Consider the following 21,478-nt stretch of genomic DNA (forward strand, 5'->3'; position numbering starts at 1 on the left):
TCTCCTCCTAGGTGTCATAGAGAAGCGGGACTCCTGCCCGCTCCTGGAGGTCCTGGCTGAGGCCGGGGACTGGCCGGTGGCTACGGACGACTGGAATCGCACTAAAGGTAACATTAGAGAAGCAGCATGGCTCAGTGGGAAGAGCCCGGGCTTGGGAGTCAGAGGTCATGGGTTCAAATGCCGGCTCAGCCACTTGTCAACTGTGTGACTTTGGGCAAGTCACTTAACTTCTCTGGGCCTCCATCTGTAAAATGGGGATTAAGACTGTGAGTCCCAAGTGGGACAACCTGATCTCTTTGTATCCTTCCCAGTGCTTAGAACAGTGCTTTGCACATAGTAAGAGTTTAACAAATGCCATCATCATTATTTTTATTATCAGGGTGGCCCTCCCTGCCACTGGGGGAGGCCGGGACCACTACCACCTCTGGGGTCGGGGTCGGGCTTAGGGGGATGGCGGGGAGGCACGAGGAGGCCCAGACCACGGTTCCTCTCCGACACACCCCTAGGCCTTCCTCGATCACTCAATCTGCGGTGTTTATTGAGCGCTTACTGTGTGCGGAGCACTATACTAAATGCTTGTGAGAGTACAACAGAATTAGCAGAAGCTTACAGTCCAGTTGGAGAGTTAGTAGCCACAGTCCCTGCTCTCAAGGAGCTGACAGCCTACTCCTACTGTGTGCAGAGCACGGTGTTAAGCTCTTGGGAGGGTATCGTAGAGATAGTATACACAATCTCTGCCCTCAAGAAGCTGATGGTCTAGCAGCTTCACGGGGGAACGGGAGGTAAGGGAGAAGCCCCTAGGTTGTAAAGTGATCTGAGGAGGGGGACACAGCAATCCCAGACTGCTGGCATCTAAAGAAGTTCCCATTCTCCCATGCCTCCATGCAACTCTACATCAGTTTAGAGTGTCTAGCACACTACTAGTCTACTGTGAGCAGAGCGCTGTGCTGGGTGTCCAGAGCAGTGGCTGGAGTGGAAACTCACTGTGTGCACTGCACTGGTTGAACTGGGTTCCTGCTGGGGGCAGGGAGAAGGTTGGGTGAGGGGTGGAGGAACAGTTGTGGTTCAGTCCAGGGTTTTCCCTGGGCAGGGAGAGGAAGACAATGGGGAAATTGGGAATCTACAGAGGTGGGGCTGGTGGGGAGGGGGGCCTCTTGGGATCAGGGCAGAGAGGGGCTGCGGGGAGGAGGAGAGGGAGGAGTGGGAGGACAGGAGCTCCCCCTCCCCTGCCACTCCTAGATTTGCGGGGTGGCACGGGGAACCGGATCCCCTCACTGCCCGCTGACTTTCCCCTGCCCCAAGCCCCCAACTGGACGGTGGAGGAGAAGCTGGCACTGATGAATTCCCGCTTTAACAAGCGTCTCCTCATCGATCTGTTTGTGTGGAACGACGACCGGGACTCCAGCAGATACATCATCTATGTGAGAGTCACGAGCGAGCGGGGTGACCGCCTCCCCCCCGGGGCTCCCCGGGGCTGGAGGTTGACCCCTTTCACTGACCGCTACTCATCACGAATCGGCACGGGACACAGACCTCTTCCAGCTTGCTGGGCTGGCACTCGTGTTCATCATCAGTATTTTCCGGGCCACTACTCTGTGCGGAACACTGTACTGCGTGCCTACTGGCTGCAGAGTACTATACTAGGCACCTGCTGGGTGCAGAGCACTGTACTGGGTGCCTACTGTAAGCTCAGCATTGCTCTAGGTTCTGGGGAGCTTACAATAAGAGCTCAGACAGCTTCCTCCTCTCTAAGTGCGCACAATCTAATATGAGAGATAGGCAGACATAGATTGAAATGAAAGGGAATCAATAAATCAGTCAGCCTGGCCAAGTGGAAGGAGCATGGACCTGGGAGTCAGAGGACCTGGGCTCTAATCCCGTTCCTGCCACACGTCTGCTGTGTGTGTGACCTTGGGCAAGTCACGTACCTTCTCTGTGCCTCAGTTTCTCTGTAAAATGGGGATTAAATCCTATTCCCTCCTATTTAAACTGTGAGCCCCAGGTGGGACAGGGTTTGTGTTCATTCTGATTAATTTGTATCTACCCCAGGGTTTAGAACAGAGCTTGGCACATAGTAAGCGCTGAACAGGTACCATAATTATTATTATTTATTGACCATTTACCATGTGCAGAGCACTGTACTAAGAGCTTGGGAGAGTATAATACAACAGAGTTGGTAGACATATTTCCTGCCCATAACAAGTTTACAGTCTAGAGTGGGGGGTCAGATATTAAGATGAATAAAGAGAGCCTGTGAGATATGTGATTTACATGAAAGTGAGTGTCAAAATGGGTAATTAGGGAAGGCCTCCTGGGGGAGCAGCTTCTTTAGGTCTAGTGGAAAGAGTAGTCCCTGGGAGTCAGAGGAGCTGGGTTCTAATCCCAGCTCTGCCTGTTGCCTGCTGTATGTGTGACCTTTTGGCAGGTCATGTAACTTCTCGGTGATTCTTATTCCCCATCTGTAAAATGGGGCTTAAGTCTTACTCCCCTCTACTTAAACTGTGTATCCCATGTGGGACAGAGACTGTGTCTAACCTCATTATCTTTCATCTGCCCTAGTGCTTATGATAGTGCTTAGTACTTAGTACTTAATAAGTACCACTTTAAAAAAAGGAGGCTCTGACAGTGGGGAAGAGTTTGGTACTTTTGAAGGTCGGGGAAGGCTCATGCTGTAGAAAAGGAGTGTGCTGAGGACCAGAGAAGGGAAATTTTACAGCAAGAGACAGCTGGGAGGATAGCTGGGGAGGAGCAGAGTCTGAGCTGGGGGCAGGTTGGGGAAGAGAGAGATAGGAAAGAGGGAGCCAGTTGAGGGAGGGTCTTGAGCTGTCCCAAACTGCCACGGATTGTAAATGCTTATTTAGGAATGGATCCCCCGCTCCATCCTGACTGTAAGCTTGTTGTGGGCAAGGAATGTGCCTCTTTATTGTTACTGTGTACTCTCCCAAGAGCTTAGTACAGTGCTTTGCACACAGTAAGCTCTCAATAAGCATGACTGAATTGATGAATGAAAGGGGAAGAGAAAAGGTTATAACAAGCTACAGAAGAAGAATCCAGAGTGCCGTGGCTGAAATTCTGGGGTCCGGCCTGGCAGGCTCCTGGTTAAAAAGCCTAGTGAGCAGCTGGCTCAGACCTCCTAAAACAGTGTGGCCTAGTGAAAAGAGTATGGGTGCAGAAGTCAGAGGACCTGGGTTCTAATCCTGACTGTTCCACATTCTTACTATGACTTTGAGCAAGCCACTTAATTTCTCTCTGTGCCAGTTTCCTCCTCTGTAAAATGGGGATAAAATGCCTATTCTCTCTCATCCTTAGACTGTGATCGCCATGTGGGACAGGGATCATGTCTGACCTGATTATCTTGTACCTTAACCCAATGCAGTGTTTGGCACATAGTAAGTGCTTAACAGAAACCACAATTATTATTATTATTTTGGATGCCAATCTGACTTGTGACATGGGGCTGGCGCTTTGGGGAGGCCCGGCAGGCTGGAGGGGGCTGCAGGCCTCACTACCCCAGCCCCAAAACTGCCCCCTACCCAGTCCCGTGCCCATTGCCCAGGTCAAGCTGAGTCGGGACCCAGGATTTAGCCAAGCCCGTGCAGGGACATCCCTCTCCTAGGGACACCCAAGGAAAAAGGCCAATGGGCGGCTTAGCTCCAGAAGGGGGTGGGAGGGGTAAGTTTCCCCTCTGACAATTCCTTCGATCCCACGGAAGGACCTGCTCCCTCAGGCTCCTTGACCTGTGTTGAGCTGACTTCCCTTTCCAGATCGACCAGCCCACCTTGGGGATGCCCTCCCGGGATTACTACTTCAACGGCGGCAATTACCAAAGGGTAAGGGTCTCGTTTGCCCCCTCTCTCATCCAGGTGGGCACTGTGGAACCTGCATCCCTTCAGCGGAGTCTATTGTGTGCCTACGACAGGCCGAGCACTGAACTGAGCAACTTCTATGTGCAGAACGCTAAACACCTACTATGTGGAGAACACTGTAATAAGTGCCTACTGTTTGCACAGTGCTGGATTGAGAGCCTCGTATATATAGGCTGAGCTCTAAACTGAGCAGCTCTGTGTTCAGACCACCGAACTTAATCCTTACTGGTAGAGAGTGCTGTCCTGGTCACCTAATGAGTGCAGAGCACTCTACTGAGCAACCACTATGTGCAGAGTACATCACTCAGGCTTTACTAGGTTCAGAGGATTGTTCAGGGCATCTGTTGTCTGTGGGACACAGTACTAGACACACAGTGGGTGCATAGGCCTGTCCTAGTGATTTTGGAACATACAGAAGTAGGAGATTTGATCCCTGCCCTCCAGGCACTTATAATTAACCAGTGATAGTTATTGAGCAGGAACTGTGTGCAGAGCACTGAACTAAGCACTTGGGAGAGTACGGTACAACAGAGTTGGTGAGAGGTGAGGCTTCTAGATAGAATACAAAGTAGAAACATAAACAGTGAGCTTTAATAAACTGACCATCGATCCATTCATCCATCCAGCCTGATATTGCTGGCAGCATGGCTTAGTGGTAAAAGCCTGGATTTGGGAGTCAGATGTCATGGGTTCTAATCCTGGCTCCCTCACATGTCAGCTGTGTGACTTTGAGCAAGTCACTTAACTTCTCTGTGTCTCAGTTCCCTCATCTGTAAAATGGGAATTAAGGCTGTGAGCCCCACGTGGGACAACCTGATTACCTTGTATCTATGCCAGCACTTAGAACAGTGCTTGGCACATAGTAAGCGCTTAACAGATACCAACATTATTATTATCATTATTATTATTATTTCTGGTTTCTCCTGGCTGAGCCAATAAGTTTTAGAAAAATAGACCCACATGTCTCAATCGTCCTGCTCACTTTAGGGCTTGTAGGTTCTTCCAGGCTGAAGTGAGCTCAGTCCATGTTTCCTTTATTCATTCATTCATTCATTTACTCGTATTTATTGAGCACTTACTGTGTGCAGAGCACTGTACTAAGCACTTGGAAAGTACAATTCAGCAATAAAGAGAGACAATCCCTGTCTACAACAGGTTTACAGTCTAGAAAGGGGGTGACAGACATCAAAACAAGTAAACAAGCATCAGTAGCATCAATATAAACAAATAGAATTATAGATCGGTCAGTCAATCATATTTACTGAGTGTTTAATGGGCAGACCACTGTAGTAAGCGCTTGGGAGAATACAATAATATAACAGATACCTTCCCTGGCCACAGTGAGTTTACAGTCCCTGGTTAGGCCCCCACAGCATTCTAGGGTTTGTACTCTGTCTCTCCCAGAATGTGCGGGGTCTTTAGCTTCAACATCTTCTCCCTCCCCACTCTCTCAATTCCGAGAGGGAAAGAGAATTCACACAAGCTAGGCCCTGTGTTTCCATGCCCACTCTGAACAAAAAATGGCATAGCCACCTTTCTGAAGAGGCGTCCAGCTCCATGAAGAATTTGGAAGACCCTGGTTCTTGCCCACTGTGCCCAGCATGGTCACATTCCCAAACACGGGGCCACCAGATGCAGGTGAAACAATAACATCATCCAAGCACCCTTGTGGTACAAGTCCACTCGATTCAGCCTGGGCTTCGAGCACGTCTCTGAGGCCCCCTGACCCTCCCTTCGGCTCCAGACCTTACCCCTCCCAGACCTGGTGAATTCATGTCAGAGCCGTGGGCCTCGGGAGCAGTAGCGGGGACCATGGCGGAGCTGGATGGTGGATATTCCGGAAGCTCCCTCCTCTGCACTGCCAATCCTTTATCCTCTCTCTCCCCTCCCCCTCTCCCCCACTCCTTTGACAGGTAAGGGAGGCATACCTGAGCTTCATGATCGCCATGGCCACAATGATCCGCGGCGATCTGAACCTGACCCGTGATGACCATTTTGTCCAGGAGGAGATGACCCGTGTGATGGAACTGGAGACTGACATCGCTAACGTGAGTTGTCTCCTAGGTTGACTAATTGTGGAATACTGCACTGAGCATACAGTGGGGTCAGATCTCTGTGCTGAGCACCTAGCAAGAGCAAAGCACTGTCCTGAGTGCCCAGCAATGAATCAGTCAATCAGTCATATTTATTGAGTACTTACTGTGTGCAGAGCACTCTACTAAGCACTTGGGAGAATACAGTATAATGGAGTTGGTGAGACAGGTGTCCTGCCCACAAGGAATTTACAGTCTATAAGGGGAGACTGACACTAAAATATATTAGAGATACGTATGTACGTGCTGTAGGGTTAAGGATGGGGTGAATAAAGTGTACAAATCCAAGTTCAAAGGCGACACGGAAGGGAGAAATGAGGGCTTAATAGGGGAAGGCCTCTTGGAGGAAATGTAATTTTAATAAGGCTTTGGAGGAGGGGAAAATACTACTCAGTTGGCTATGAAGAGGGAGAGAGTTCCCGACCAGAGGGAGGATGTGGGTAAGGGGTCAGTATTTTTTTTTTCAGTAGTATTTATTGAGCGCTTACTATGTGCAGAGCACTGTACTAAGCGCCTGGGATGAACAAGTCGGCAACAGATAGAGACAGTCCCTGCCGTTTGACGGGCTTACAGTCTAATCGGGGGAAACGGACAGACGAGAACGATGGCAATAAATAGAGTCAAGGGGAAGAACATCTCGTAAAAACAATGGCAACTAAATAGAATCGAGACGATGTACAATTCATTAACAAAATAAATAGGGTAACGAAAATATATACAGTTGAGCGGACGAGTACAGTGCTGTGGGGATGGGAAGGGAGAGGTGGAGGAGCAGAGGGAAAAGGGGAAAAAGAGGGTTAAGCTGCGGAGAGGTAAAGGGGGGATGGCAGAGGGAGTAGAGGGCGAAGAGGAGCTCAGTCTGGGAACGCCTCTTGGAGGAGGTGAGTTTTAATTGTAATTGTAATTTAATTTAATTTATTTGTAATTGTGATATTTGTTAAAGCATTTACTATGGGCAATGCATTGTACTAAGCACTGGACTAGACACAATACAATTAGATCAGACAGAGCCCCTATCTCACATGGAACTCACAGTCTAATGGGGAGAGAGATCAGGTATTTAAAACCCAGTTGTCTATACCCACTGCCTCTACTTTCTTTCCTCCAATTCTCCCTTTAACCTCCTGCAATCCAGTTTCCAACCCTTCACTCCATGGAAACCGCCCTCTCTAAGGAGACCTCCTTCCCCAAATCCAACAGCCTCCATTCATTCATTCATTCATTCAATGGTATTTATTGAGCGCTTACTATGTGCAGATCACTGTACTAAGTGCTTGGAATGTACAATTCGGCAACAGATAGAGACAATCCCTGCCCATTGACGGGCTTGCAGTCTAATCGGGGGAGACAGACGGACAAAAACAAGACAACTTAATCGCAATAAATAGAATCAAGGGGATGTACACCTCATTAACAAAATAAATAGGGTAATAAAAATATATACAAATGAGCACAGTGCTGAGGGGAGGGGAAGGGAGAGGGGGAGGAGCAGAGGGAAAGGGGGGAAAGGGGGCTTGGCTGAGGAGAGGTGAAGGGGGGGCAGAGAGAAAGCAGAGGGAGCAGAGGGAAAGGGGAAGCTCAGTCTGGGAAGGCCTTTTGGAGGAGGTGAACTCTCAGTAGGGCTTTGAAGAGGGGAAGAGAGTTAGTTTCGCAGAGGTGAGGAGGAAGGGAACTCCAGGACAGCGGGAGGACGTGGGCCAGGGGTCGATGGCAGGATAGGCGTGAACAGGGGATGGTGAGGAGGTGAGCGGCAGAGGAGCGGAGTGTGCAGGGTGGGCAGTAGAAAGAGAGAAGGGAGGAGAGGTAGGAGGGGGCAAGGTGATGAAGAGCCTTGAAGCCCAGAGTGAGAAGTTTTTGTTCCTCCAGACCCTCCTAGTCCTCCTCCTCATCCTCTCAGCTGCCTTGGACACTGAGGACCAACTCCTTCTCCTGGAAATATTAATTAACCTTGGCTTCACTGACACTCCTATTCTCTGGTCGCTCAGTCTCAGTCTCTTCCGCGGGATCCTCCTCTGCTTTCCATCCTCCGTGGGGGTCCTTCAAAACTCAGTTCTCAGTCGCCTTCCATTCTCCACCTACACCCACTCTCTTGGAGAACTCATTCACTTCCATGGCTGCTACTATCATCTCTAGCAGATGATTCCCTAATCTACCTCTCCAGTCCTGACCTCTCTCCTTAGCAATCGCATTTCTTCCTACCTTCAAGACATCTCTACTTGGAAGCCCTGCTAACATCTTAAACTTAATGTTACCAAAACAGAACTGCACTTCCCACCCAATTCCTGTCTTCCCCATTACTGTGAACACCACTATTATTCCTGTCACACAAGCCCATAATCTTGGCATGAATCTCAACACATCTCTCTCATTCAACACAAATATTCAACCTGTCACCATAGCCTGTCAGTTCTACCTCCATGACATGGCTAAAACCCACCCTTTCCTCTCCACGGAAAATGCTACTTTGCTGATGCCAACTCTTATCATACCCTGCCTTTACTACTGCATCAGCTTCCTTGCTGAACTCCCTGCCTCCTGTCTCCCCCTACTCCAGTCCTTACTTCATTCTAATGCCTGGATCGTTTTTCTAATATAAATTCAGTTTATGTCTCTTCCTCAAAAATCTCCAAATTCATTCATTCAATTGTTTGCAGAGCACTGTACTAAGCGCTTGGGAAAGTGTAATACAACAATAAACGGTGACATTCCCTGCCCACAGTGTTCAATGGTTGTCCACCTACCCAAGTAGTAAACCAAAACTCCTTACCAGTGGCTTTAAAACACTCCAGCAGCTCGCCCCCTTCTATCTTAACTTGCTGATTTCCTGCTACAAACCAGCCCATGTATTTTGCTCCTTCAACTCCAAGCTACTCACTGTACCTCACTCTCATCTACCTCACCACCAACCCCTTGCCCACATCCTCCCTCTGGCCTGGAACTCCCTCCCCCTCCTTATTCGACAGACCACCACTCTCCCCACCTTCAAACCCTTATTTTTTGAATAGTATCTGTTAAGTATTTACTATGTTTTAGGCACTGTAATAAGCTCTGGGGTAGATACAAGATAATCAGGTTGGCCAAGTCCACATCCTACATGGGGCGGACCCGATCCATGTCCTATTTTACAAATGAGGTAACTGAGGCAAAGAGAAGTTAAGTGATTTGCCCAAAGTCACACAGCAGATAAGCAGTGGAGCCAAGATTAGAATCCAGGGCCTCTGATTCCCAGACCAAGGTTCTTTCCACTAGGTCACCGGCTTCGTTTCCTCCCAGAGGAGGCCTTCCCTGATTAAGCCCTCAATTCCCCAACTGCTGTCTCTGCACTTGGATCTGCAGTCTTTAGGCCCTTGATATTCACCCCACCTTCAGCCCCCTACCACTTGAGTACAAGTCCAAAATTTATTTTAATGCCTGTCTCCCCCTCCGGGCTGTAAGCTCCTGGAGGGCAGGAAACATGCACATAATAAGTAGTGAGATAGAGTGAGAAGATTGGGGTTAGAGGAAGGAAGTGAATGTGCTGGGTTGTTATAGGAAGTCAGCCAAGTAAGATAGGAGGGAGTAAGGTGATTAAATGCTTTACAGCCAGTGAGAAGGAGTGCAGGACACTGGGATTTTTTTTTCTGCCATCTGTTAAGCAATGATTATGTGTTAAGCACCAGTCTAAGTGCTGTGGCAGATACAAGTTAATCGGGTTGGACACAGTCCCTGCCCCACATGGGGCTTAAAGGCTAAGTAGGGGGGATAAGTATTCAGATCCCAATTTTACAGTTGCGGAAACTGAGGCAAAGAGAAGTGAAGTGACTTGCCCAAAGTCACACAGCAGACAAATGGCAGAGCCAGGATTAGAACTTAGGTCCTCTGACTCCCAGGTCTGTGCTCTTTCCACTAGGCCATCTTGCTTACTTGCCTACTAGGCATAGATCACTAGAGTATCTGGCAGGTGTTCAGCATTGTACTGAGAGAAGCAGCGTGGCTCAGGGGAAAGATCCCGGGCTTGGCAGTCAGAGGTCATGGGTTCAAATTCTGGATCAGCCACTTGTCAGCTGTGTGACTTTGGACAAGTCACTTCACTTCTCTGGGCCTGTTACCCCATCTGCAAAATGGGGATGAAGACTGTGAGCCCCACGTGGGACAACCTGATCACCCTGTATCCTCCCCAGCGCTTAGAACAGTGCTTTGCACATAGTAAGCACTTAACAAATGCCATCATTATCATCATTATTATTATGATTATTCTGGGTGCAGCAAGCTGAACAGCGGAAGTCTCCTTGAAGGAGTGAAGAAAGAAAATAGAGAGATGAGGGTAGATGGGGAAAAGGAGAAGCAACATGGCCTAGGGCAGAGTCCAGGCCTGGATTTCAGAGAACCTAAGTCCTAACACCCCACCACCACCACTTGTTTGCTGTGTGATCTTGGGCAAATCACTCAAGTGCTCTGTGGCTCAGTTACCTCATCTGTAAAATGAGAATTAAGACTATGAGCCTGGGTGGGATAGGGATTGTATCCAACCTGATTATCTTGCATCTACCCCAGTGCTTAGTGCAGTGCCTGGCACAGAGTAAGCGGTTAGCAAATAGCATTTTAAAAAAAAGCTGGCTGGCTGTTGGTCCATTCAGTAGCATTTATTGGGGGCTTACTGTTAATCAATATATTTATTGAGCACTTACTGTGTGCAGAGCACTGTACTAAACACTTTAGATATTATACTATAACAAGAGTTAGTAGACAAATTCTCTGCTCACACTGAGCTTACAGTCTAGAGCAGTATCACAGATAAGCACTCAGCAAATACCACTGATTGATGACTAAATACTTTCGAGACAACAATAGAGGGTTTTTTTGTTTGTTTGCTTTCAGCACTTATTATGTGCCAGGCACTATATTGAGCACTGGGGTAGATACAAATTAATGAGATTGGACACAGTCTATGTCCTAAATGGGGCTCACAGTCTTAATCCCCATTTTACACATGAGGAAACTGAGGCCCAGAAAAGTTAAGTAATTCACCCGAGGTCACACAGCAGACAGGTGGCAGAGCAGGGATTAGAACTAGAATCCTCTGACTCCCCAGGCCCAGGCCCTTTGTATTAAAGTTAGATACCTGCTCTCGAAAGGCTTTCATTCTAACCAGGTGAGGCGAACACCAAGTAATTTATGAATAAGGGAAGAAAAAGGAAAAATAGGTATGTAGATGAATAAGTGGTTAAAGAACAGAATAGGTAAGTAGACACAGACAGAATAGCTATAGGTTAGCATGATTGCATAAATGGAACAGAATTGCTTAGGATGTAGTTGGGGAGAATAAAACCTGGTGAGAAGAAAAATTAGTCAGGGAAGGCCACCTGAAGGAAATGTGATTTCAGGAGGGTTTTGAAGATGGGGAGAGCTGTTGTTTGGCAGATTGGAAGAGGCAAGGCATTCCAAGCAGCGGAAAGGGTGTGATCAAGGGGTTGGATGTGGGACAGGTGTGAATGAGGCACAGTGAGTGGGTTAGCTTGAGAGGAACAAAGTTCATGCTGGGGTATTATGGGAGAAGAGAGTGGATAAAAAGGAGAGAGGAAGCAGACTGGCTGACTTGTAGCTGATGATGAGAAATTTCTGTGTGGTGAGGAGAAGAATGGGTAATGAGTGGAGGTTTTAGAGGAATGAGGAGATGTGCAGAAAGATATTTTAGGACAGTGACTTGAGCAACAGGGTGAAGTGTGGATTAGAGAGGAGAGAGGCTGGTGGTAGGGGAGATCAGTGAGGAGGTGGATGCAGAAGTTTTTTGGGGTGGGAAGTTATGGACAGACTCTCTTTTCCCTTTGGTCTGATTTGGTAGCTGCTGGGAATGACCCAGTTGAGCCATTATGAACCCAACCGTCTCCTGGGAAAAGAGTGTCCATTGTACCTGAGAACTTTGTCACTCAATCAATTGTATTTATTGACTGCTTACGCTGTGCAGAGCACAGTACTGAGCACTCAGGAAGGTACAATAAAAAAGAGTTGGTAGACATGTACCCTGCAAACAGTGAGTTCATAGGCTAGAGAGGCAGATATGTATATACCTGTAATTTATTTATGCATATTAATGTCTGCCTCTCCCTCTAGATGGTGAGCTCATTGTGGGCAGGGAATGTCTGTTGTGTTGTGTTCTTCCAAGCAATTATTAGAGTGCTTAGCACACAGTAAGTGCCCAATAAATATGATTAAATGAATGAATGTGGGAGAGAGGTCGATAGAGAGATAGATGAGATTGGCATTAGAGGAGCAAAGTGAGCAAGCTGGGTTGTAGTAGAAGCACATTAACGTAGGAGGGACCAAGGTGATTGAGGGAGTTTAAAGACAATGGAAAGGAATTTGATGTAGAGGTGCCTGGGCAATGACAGGAGGTTGTTGAGGAGTGGAGAAACATGGACTGAATGTTTTTGTAGAAAAATGATCCAGGTAGCAGAGTGAAGTACAGACTGGAGTGGGGAGAGACAGGAGGCAGGGAGGTCAGCAAGGAGGCTGATAGAGTAATCAAGGTGTGATAAGATAAATGCTTGGATTAACATGGTAGTTTGGATGGAGAGGAAAGGGCAGATTTTAACAAAGTTGTTAAAGTTGAACCGACAGGATTTAGTGGGAGATTGACTATGAGAGTTAAATGAAAGGAGGTGAGTCGAAGATAATGCCAAGGTTATGGGCTCGTGAGACAGAAAGGATGGTGTTGCTGTCTACAGTAATGGGAAAATCAGAGGGAAGGTGGGGTTTGGGCAGGAAGCTGAGAAGTTCTGTTTAGGACATGTTGAGTTTGAGGTGTCGGTGGTACAACCAAGTAGAGATATCCTGAAGCTTTGACTCCTTGAACTCACCACTGTACCTAGGTGATACGGGGGTTTGGACAGAGGGGTCCACTGTCGAGGTGGAGCGGAGGGGCAGAGGCAGGAGGAAGTGTACTCGAGTATCTGCGCAGTGAGGAGCCCCACACAGAAATCAATCAGTTAATCAGTCAGTGGCATTTATTGATTGACCTCACTGCTCCCTCCAATTATCACCTTATCTCCCTCCTATCCTTCCTCTCCAAACTTCTTGAGTCGTCTTCACCTGCTGCCTCCACTTCCACTACTCTAATTTTCTCTCTTATCTCCTCCAGTCTGGCTTCCAGCAACTTCACTCCACCAGAATTTTCCTCTCAAAGGTCACAAATGACTTTCTTCGTGCCAAATCCAAAGGCCTCGTACTCTTTCCTAATCCTCCTTGACTTTTCAGCTGCCTTGGACACTGTGGTCACCCCTTTCTCTTAGAAACATAATCCAACCTTGGCTTCACTGGCACTATCCTTTTCTGGTTCTCCTCCTATCTCTTTGGCCTCTGATTCTCAGTCCCTTTCACAGGCTCCTCTTCTGCCTCCCACCCCCTAACTGTGGGAGGCTCAGTTCTGGGTCCCCTCTTTTCTCCATTACACCCAATCCTTAGATAACTCATTTGCTCCTATGACTTCAAATATCATCTCTATACAGATGATGCACAGAACTACATCTCCAGCCCTGACCTCTCTCCTTCTTTGCAGTCTCATATTTCCTCCTGCCTTCAGGTCATCTCTACTTGGATATCCTGCTGACAACTCAAACGTAACATGTCCAAAACAAAAGTCCTCATCTTCCCACCCAAACTCTGTCCCTGGTCTATTTTCCCATCTCTGTAGACAGCACACCATCCTCCCTGTCTCACAAGCCCACAATCTTGGCATTATCCTCAACTCATCTCTCTCATTCAACCCACATATTCAATCTGTCACCAAATCCTGTCAATTCTGCTTTCACAACATCCTGTAAAATCCATCCTTTCCTCTCTATCTAAACCACTATTGTGCCGATCCAAGCACTTATCCTATCCCACCTTGACTACTGCATCAGCCTGCTTGCTGACCTCCCGGCCTCCTGTCTCTCCCCACTCCAGTCCATACTTCACTCTGCTGCCGGGATCATTTTTCTAAAAAATAGCTGTCGATGTTTCCCCACTCCACAAGGGCCTCCAGTGGTTGCCCATGCCCTGCCACTCAACAGAAACTCCTTGCCGTTGACTTTAAAGGAAGAAGAAGCAGTGTTGCCTAGTGGAGATAGTATGGGCCTGGAAGTCAGAAGGACCTGGGTTCTAATCCCAGCTCTGCCATTTGTCTGCTGTGTGATATTGGGCAGGTCACTTGACCTCTCTGTGCCTCAGTTACTTCATCTGTAAAATAGGGATTAAGAGTGTAAGCCCCATGTGGACATAAGGTGTGTCCAACCTGATTAGTTTGTATCTACCCCAGATCTTAGAACAGTGCCTGGCACTTAGTAAGCACTTAACGCATACCATTAAAAAAAAAATCACCTTGCCCACTCCTATAATCCCTTGCTGATTTCCTACTGTAACCCTAACGCAATTACTTCACTCCTCTAACACCAACCTGCTCACTGTACTTCAAACTCAACTCTCTGCCAACCTTTGTCCTCCTGGCCTGGAACTCTATCCTCTATCCTCATATCCAACGGACCACCACTTTCCCCTCCTTCAAAGCAACAGACCACGACTTTCCCCACCCTTAAAACCTTATTAAAATCACATCTCCTCCAAGAAGCCTTCCCTGACTAAGTTTTCATTTTCCCTCCTCCCTCTTCCTTCTGAGACGCCTGTGACTTGGATGTGTACACTTTATTCACCTCACCCTTGGCTCCACAGCGCTTATGTATGTAACTCTTAGTGGAAGATGGGGAGATGGTGGTCCCTAGTATATAAGGGGGAGGGAGTTAAAGGCCAGAGGGAGGGCGTGGGCAAGGGGTCAATGGTAAGTGAGACAAGGTTGAGGCCTAGTGAGTTAGTACAGTCCTCTGAACATAGTAAGTGCTCAATAAATACAATTGAGTACGTTGATATTAGAGGAGAAAAGTGTGAGGGCTGAGTTGTAGTGGAAGAGGAGTGGGGTTAGATGGGTAGAGAAGAACAGATGGAGAATTTATAATTGAAACAAGCATGCATGGGGGGTCAGGGAAGGGCTGGGGATGGCGACGGGTCTCGGGTCAGTCCAGTTTCAGCCCGTGGACTGTACTTGTTTCTCCTTCTGCATCTGCCACCAGGCAACTGTCCCCCAAGAGGAGCGGCACGATGTCACCCTGTTGTACAATAAAATGACCCTTCCGGAGCTCCAGGAGAAGTTTGCCCTGAAGGTAAGAGCTCTGAGCTGCCCCTCTTCCCCGGCTTGATAACCTCTGTCAGTTAATTGTATTTACTGTGTCCTTAGTGTGTGCAGAACACTGTACTAAGTGCTTGAGAGAGCACAATATAATAATAAATAGTCATATTCCCTGCCCACAATGAGCTTACAGTCTAGAAGGGGAGACAGACAGACACTGACACCACCCATCCCTGTCCTCGCCTGAGAACACTGGATAGAGGGGCTAAGGTGTGGGCCCAGTGACACCACAGGAACCCTCCCCGGGTTCTCCCCCGACCCCAGCAGCACGGCTGCCCCTGCACTGGACCCAGGCAGAGGGAAGGGCAGTCAGTCAGTCAATCATATTTATTGAACACTTACTGTATACAGAGCACTGTACTAAGTGCTTGGGGGAGTACAGTATAACAGAGTTGGTAGACATGTTCCCCAGAGGGAGGACCACCTCAGTTAGTGTGGACAGAGCCAAGAGAGGAGTAAAAGAGTCAAGATGTAGGGTGAGGAGAACTGAGAGAGCCGGTGGAGAGCCCTGGCCTAGTGGATAATAACAATTAATAAAGATGGTATTCATTAAGTGCTGACTATATGCCAGCCACTATACTAAGTGCTGGGGTGGATACAAGCAAATCGAGTTGGACAGTCTCTATCATTCATTCATTCGTTCAATAGTATTTATTGAGCACTTACTATGTGCAAAGCACTGTACTAAGCGCTTGGAATATACAATTTGGCAAGAGATAGATAATCCCTGCCCAATGACGGACTTACAGTCTAATCTGGGGAGACAGATGGACAAAATGGGACTCACAGTCTCAATCTCCATTATACAGATGAGGGAGCTGAGGCTCAGAGAAGTGAAGTGACTTGCCCAACATCACTCAGAAGACAAGGGGCAGTGCCAGGATTGGAACCCGTGTCCTTCTGACTCCCAGGACTGTGTTCTATCCACTTCGCCATGCCAGAAGACCTAGGTTCCAACAATAATAATAATAATAATGGTATTTGTTAAGCGCTTACTATGTGCAGAGCACTGTTCTAAGCGCTGCGGTAGATACAGGGTAATCAGACTGTCCCATGTGGGGCTCACATTTTTTAATCCCCGTTTTTACAGATGAGGTAACTGAGGCCCAGAAAAATTAAGTGACTTGCCCAAGATCACACAGCAGACAAGTGGCAGAACTGGGATTAGAACCCACAACCTCTGACTCCCAAGCCTCTGCTCTTTTCACTAAGCCACGCTGCTTCTCCCAACTTCACCACTTGGCTACTGTGAGACCTTGGGCAAGTCACTTAACTTCTCTGTGCCTCAGTTTCCTTAACTTCAAAATAGGAATTCCATACCTTTTCTCCCTCCTATTTAGACTGTGAGCCCCATGTGGGACAAGGGACTGTGTCTAACCTGATCAACGTGTATCTACCTCAGTGCTTAGATCAGTGCTTGACGTACAGTAAGCACTTAACAAATACTATAAAAAAAATAGGGCCTCTCTGTTTGATGCTGAGGGAGAACCCTAGTCTTTGGAGATGTGTCCTGAATGACACTTCAAGAAGATGGTAAATGCAGCAGCATGAAGTAGGAGCTGAAGCCGGAAGAGGCTGGAGGCAGGGAGGCCAGTGAAGGGACTGATGCAGTGGTCGAAACACTAAATGAAGGCTGAAACAAGGGTGGTTATTTTCATTCATTCATTCAATAGTATTTATTGAGCGCTTACTATGTGCAGAGCACTGTACTAATTGCTAGGAATGTACAAATCAGTAACAGAGACAGTCCCTGCCCTTTGACGGGCTTAGAGTCTAGCATCTCCTAGAGAAAAGATGAGAAGGAAAGGAGAGAGAGGGAGAGAAAATGAAAGGTTGTGAGAAATAATGAAAGGGAAAGCATAAAAGGAAGACAAAGAATGAAAGACAAAAGAAATGAAGGTAGAAAAAGTGAGAAAAGGAAAGAAGAAAAAGGTAAACAGAGAAAGAAGGAGAGAGTGAGAAACTGAGAATTCAAGAGTTCAGGAAGAGAAAAAGAGAATGAAAGAGAAAGGCAGAGATAAGAGTGAAAAGAAAGAAAGAGGGAGAGAGAAAGGACGCCAGGAAGTCCCTACCGTTCTTAATTTCTCTTGCTGTCGTCTTTGTTGTAGTTGATTGCAGTTGTGCTTAATTAACCTCAAACAGTAAAGTCAAAATCAAACTTCACAAAAGCAGAGGGGTTATCGTTAGAGTAGAGAAGGATCCAGGAAATATTTGGAGGAAGATTCAGCAGGTTTTAGCAGAAGAACAATCATTCACGAGAACTGAATAACAGGGAGGAGTAGAGGATAACAGCGACATGGCAACAGATTTCTGGGACCGATCAGGAGGATGCTGGGGTGGTTGTCTGAGATGGCAAAGCAGAGCCCCACAGAGCATGTGCAGCAGCATGATTCTTCCCTCCTTCTCCTCCTCTTCCTCCTCCTTTTCCTTCTTTTCCTCCTCTTCTTCTAGGACTTTAACTGGACCCTCTTCATCCAGGGGGTCATGGCATCTGTTGGTGTCCAGATCCACCCCCAGGAGGAGGTGGTGGTGTATGGGGCCCCCTACCTGCGGGAGCTCCAGGCAATCATTACCAGCTACTCCGCCAGGTGAGGATGGTGGGGTTGAGGGAAGAGGGACAGGGGATGGAGAGATTTGGGATGGCCCTCTTCGGAGGCTCTGGCTGGGAAAGCTCTGGGACACTGGAGGTGAGGGTTCTAACTTCCCACATGCCCCGGGCAGAGCAGCCGGGATAGGCTGCTCGGTGGCCGGACTGCAGCATGGCCCCAGCCTCGTGTCTCCAGCCTCCAGTCCCACAACCCCTGCCCTGCGCCCCCCACCCTGTGCCATGTCGCAGCTGGAGCTTCTCCATTCCAGGCTTCCAACTGGCATTGGGTTTCCTGGCTGGGCAGGTGCTGACCCTGCTTTCTGTCTGTCCCCAGTACCATCCAGAACTACCTGGTCTGGCGCCTGATCATCGACCGGGTCGGTAGCTTGAGCCGGAGGTTCAAGGATGTTCGAGCCAACTACCGCAAGGTAACCCTCAGGGTGGAACGTGCAGCCGGGAGTACCAGGGCTGGGACCTGGAGCCAATCCACGTTTCAGGAAGGTAGCAATGCCCACTGGCTGGATTCCAGCCTGGAACTGAGACCAGACCCTGGACTATCCCTTACTGGGACCCAGGTAGTTATCATAGTTCCATTTGAAGGCAAGGGGATGGATCTGTTGACCTCAGACATATGTCCCTTGCAGAGTCAGTGTGACAGGAATGGAGAACTGGGTTGGGGAGACTGAAATTTACTGTTTTCCCACAGTTACCCCAAATCAGGGCTTCAGGTGTGTGTCTTGTTACATCAGGAGTTGAATCTGGCTAGAGGCCTGAATGCAGGGTGTAGGAAGGGTACGGAGACCTCGCTGGCATTCCCCAGCCAAGCAACAGCCACAGAGAAGCCCCTTGAGGTTGCAAGTTTCCGGGAGCAGAGAGAGCTTTTGGTTACTGCAGAAGGCCTGATGCGAGCAGATGTCAGTGGAGTCTAAAGAGCGGACAGAAGTATATTGAGTGATGTTTTGGGAGATGATCCAGGCAACAACCTTGTGGAGTTTGGACTGAAGGGGGAGAGGCTGGAGACAGGGAGGACAGTGAGGAGGCTGATGCAGTCGCCTAGCCATGAGATGACTTGTGTCTTGAGGTTGAGGGCAGCCCCCCTCCTAGGCTGGACTGAGAAGTAGCATAGTGGAACAATCCATCAGTCAATGGTATTTATTGACTGAGTACAGAGCAATGTATTAAACACTTGGGAGAGTAGTTTAGAGTTGGTAGAAACAATCCCTGACCTTAAGAAGCTTACAGTCTAGAGGGGAATACAGATGCTGCAGTGAATTACAGTTAGAAGAAAAGGCTATGTTTGGAAGGGCTGTGGAGCTCAAGGTGAGGTGACTATCAAGTGCTCAAAGAATACAAATCAAGAACAAAAGTGACACAAAAGAGAGAAGGAGAAGGGGAAATTAGAGCTAAGGCAGGGAAGAACTCTTGAAGGTGATATGACTTAAGGATGGCTTTGAATAATAATGACTATAGTAATACTTTAAGTGTTTATTATATGCCACACACTACATTAAGTGCTGGGTTATAGATAGAAGTTAATCAGGGTTCCTACCCCACATGGGGCTCACAGTCTAAGGAAGAGTGAATAGGAGTTAATCGCCATTTTACAGATGCAGTAAATGGGGCACAGAGAAGTTAAGTGATTTGTCCAAAGTCACACTACAGACGTGTGTCAGAGTTGGCATTAGAACCCAGGTCCTCCAACTCCCAGGCCCATGCTCTTTCCACTAAGCCATGCCACTTCTCCCTTGAGGACAGGGAGAGTGGCGATATATTGGATATAAAAGAGGAGGAAGTTCCAGAACAGATGGAGGATATTGGCAAAGGGTGGTCAGCAATCAAGACACAGAGTGCAGATCAGTGTTAAAGGAATAAAGTATAAAGGCTGGGTTGCAGTAGGAGATCCATGAGGTAAGATAGGATGGGGCAAGGTGATCCAGTGCTTTAAAGTCAATGGTAAGGAGTTTGTTTGCGAAGGTGGATGGGCAGCCCCTATAGGTTCTTGATGAGTGAGGAGACATGGGCTGATGGTTTTGTTTTGGTTTTTTTGATAAATGATTCGTGCAGTAGAGTGAAGTATGGACTAAAATGGGGAGAGACGAGAGGCAGGGAGGTCAGCTAAGAGGCAGATATAGTAATCAAGAATGAATCTGATAATAATAATGTTGGTATTTGTTAAGCGCTTACTATGTGCCGAGCACTGTTCTAAGCGCTGGGGTAGACACAGGGGAATCAGGTTGTCCCACGTGGGGCTCACAGTCTTAATCCCCATTTTACAGATGAGGGAACTGAGGCACAGAGAAGTTAAGTGACTTGCCCACAGTCACACAGCCGACAAGTGGCAGAGCTGGGATTCGAACTCATGAGCCCTGACTCCAAAGCCCGTGCTCTTTCCACTGAGCCACGCTGCTTCTCCGATAAGTGGTTGGGTCAGCATGGTAGCAGTTTAGATGGAAAAATGGGTGGATTTTAGCGATGCCACGAAAGTAGAAATGCCAGGATTTGGTGACAGACCGAATATGTGGGTTAAATGGAAGCTGAGCAGCCAGTGGGCAGGGATCTGGAGAGGGAGACAGAACCAACCCTCCTGGAGAAGATGCCTGGAGCTTGGGCTGGGGAAGTCCGGGCCTCACAGAGAGGCCTGAAGGCAGGTCCCAGCCTGGCACCCACCCGCAGGCCCTGTATGGAACCACGGTGGAGGAAGCTCGGTGGAGAGAGTGCGTGAGCTTCGTCAACAGCAACATGGAGAATGCGGTCGGTGCCCTCTACGTCAAGGAGGCCTTTGCTGGGGAGAGCAAGAAGATGGTAGGTGATTCTCTGACTCCAGCCCCCTTATTCCAACCCTGTCCCCCCACCCCACCCCATCAACATCCAGGGGGCCCTAGGGGCCCCCTGGAACCCACTTGGCCATAGGGAGGAGTGGTTGGAGAAGAAAATCACCCCTTCCCCCTTTGGCTGGACCCCCACCCAACCTGGCTCCTTGTTCCCCATCACCTCAAGGACATACAGTTCTAGCCAGCATTGCTGCTGAGAGGGTCTGGGGGCTTGGGTGGGGCAGGTGGCAGTAGGGAAAGAGGCTAGTGTGTGCCCCAGATCTGAGAAATTAAAATCAATTCCAGATGCCTTATGTAGTTTATTGACTTGTCTCGTGAGGCAGTGGTCCCCAGAAGCTGGAGACCACCATCGTTACCACCATAGGCAGCAGCATTTATTGAGGTCCTACTAGGCGCAGAGCACTGTACTGGGTACCTCCTGGCTGCAGAGCCCCATATAAGTGCCTACTGCCTACAAAGCACTGAATGAAGTAATAATAATAATAATAATGATAGTATTTAAGAACTTACTAAGTGACTTAGTACTTAGCCAAGCACTGAGCAAGCACTGAGCAAGCACTGAGCAAGATCTAAGCACTGAGGTAGATACAAGGTAATTGGGTTATCCCATGTGGGGCTCACAGTCTTAATCCCCATTTTACAGATGAGGTAACTGAAGCACAGAGAAGTTAAGTGACTTGCCCAAAGTCACACAGCTGATGTGGCGGCGCCAGAATTAGAACTCATGACCTCTGACTCCCAAGCTCTTGCTCTTGCCACTAAGCCACGCTGCCTAGTGGAAAGAGCTTGGGCCTGGGAATCAGAAGACACGCTTGCTGTGTGACTTTGGGCAAGTAACTTAACTTCTCTGTGCCTCAGCTTCCTCAACTGTAAATGGAAATTAAATCCTACTCCCTTCTTACTTA

At 48.2% G+C, this 21,478-nt stretch overlaps 1 protein-coding gene across 4 annotated transcripts in view; it reads left to right on the forward strand.

The window, feature by feature from the left end:
* MMEL1 (membrane metalloendopeptidase like 1) overlaps nt 1-21,478 on the forward strand; it is a 65,877-nt gene that overhangs the window by 23,697 nt on the left and 20,702 nt on the right. For all 4 annotated transcript variants that reach the window (XM_029066812.2, XM_029066813.2, XM_029066810.2 and 1 more), the window contains 8 exons: nt 12-107; nt 1,303-1,421; nt 3,765-3,830; nt 5,780-5,914; nt 15,040-15,129; nt 17,607-17,743; nt 18,077-18,170; nt 20,416-20,544. In XM_029066812.2, the coding sequence (XP_028922645.1) occupies nt 12-107; nt 1,303-1,421; nt 3,765-3,830; nt 5,780-5,914; nt 15,040-15,129; nt 17,607-17,743; nt 18,077-18,170; nt 20,416-20,544 (866 nt within the window). The remainder of the gene's footprint in view (nt 1-11; nt 108-1,302; nt 1,422-3,764; nt 3,831-5,779; nt 5,915-15,039; nt 15,130-17,606; nt 17,744-18,076; nt 18,171-20,415; nt 20,545-21,478) is intronic.

This window comes from Ornithorhynchus anatinus, chromosome 5, assembly GCF_004115215.2.
Source record: "Ornithorhynchus anatinus isolate Pmale09 chromosome 5, mOrnAna1.pri.v4, whole genome shotgun sequence".
Lineage (NCBI taxonomy): Eukaryota > Metazoa > Chordata > Mammalia > Monotremata > Ornithorhynchidae > Ornithorhynchus > Ornithorhynchus anatinus.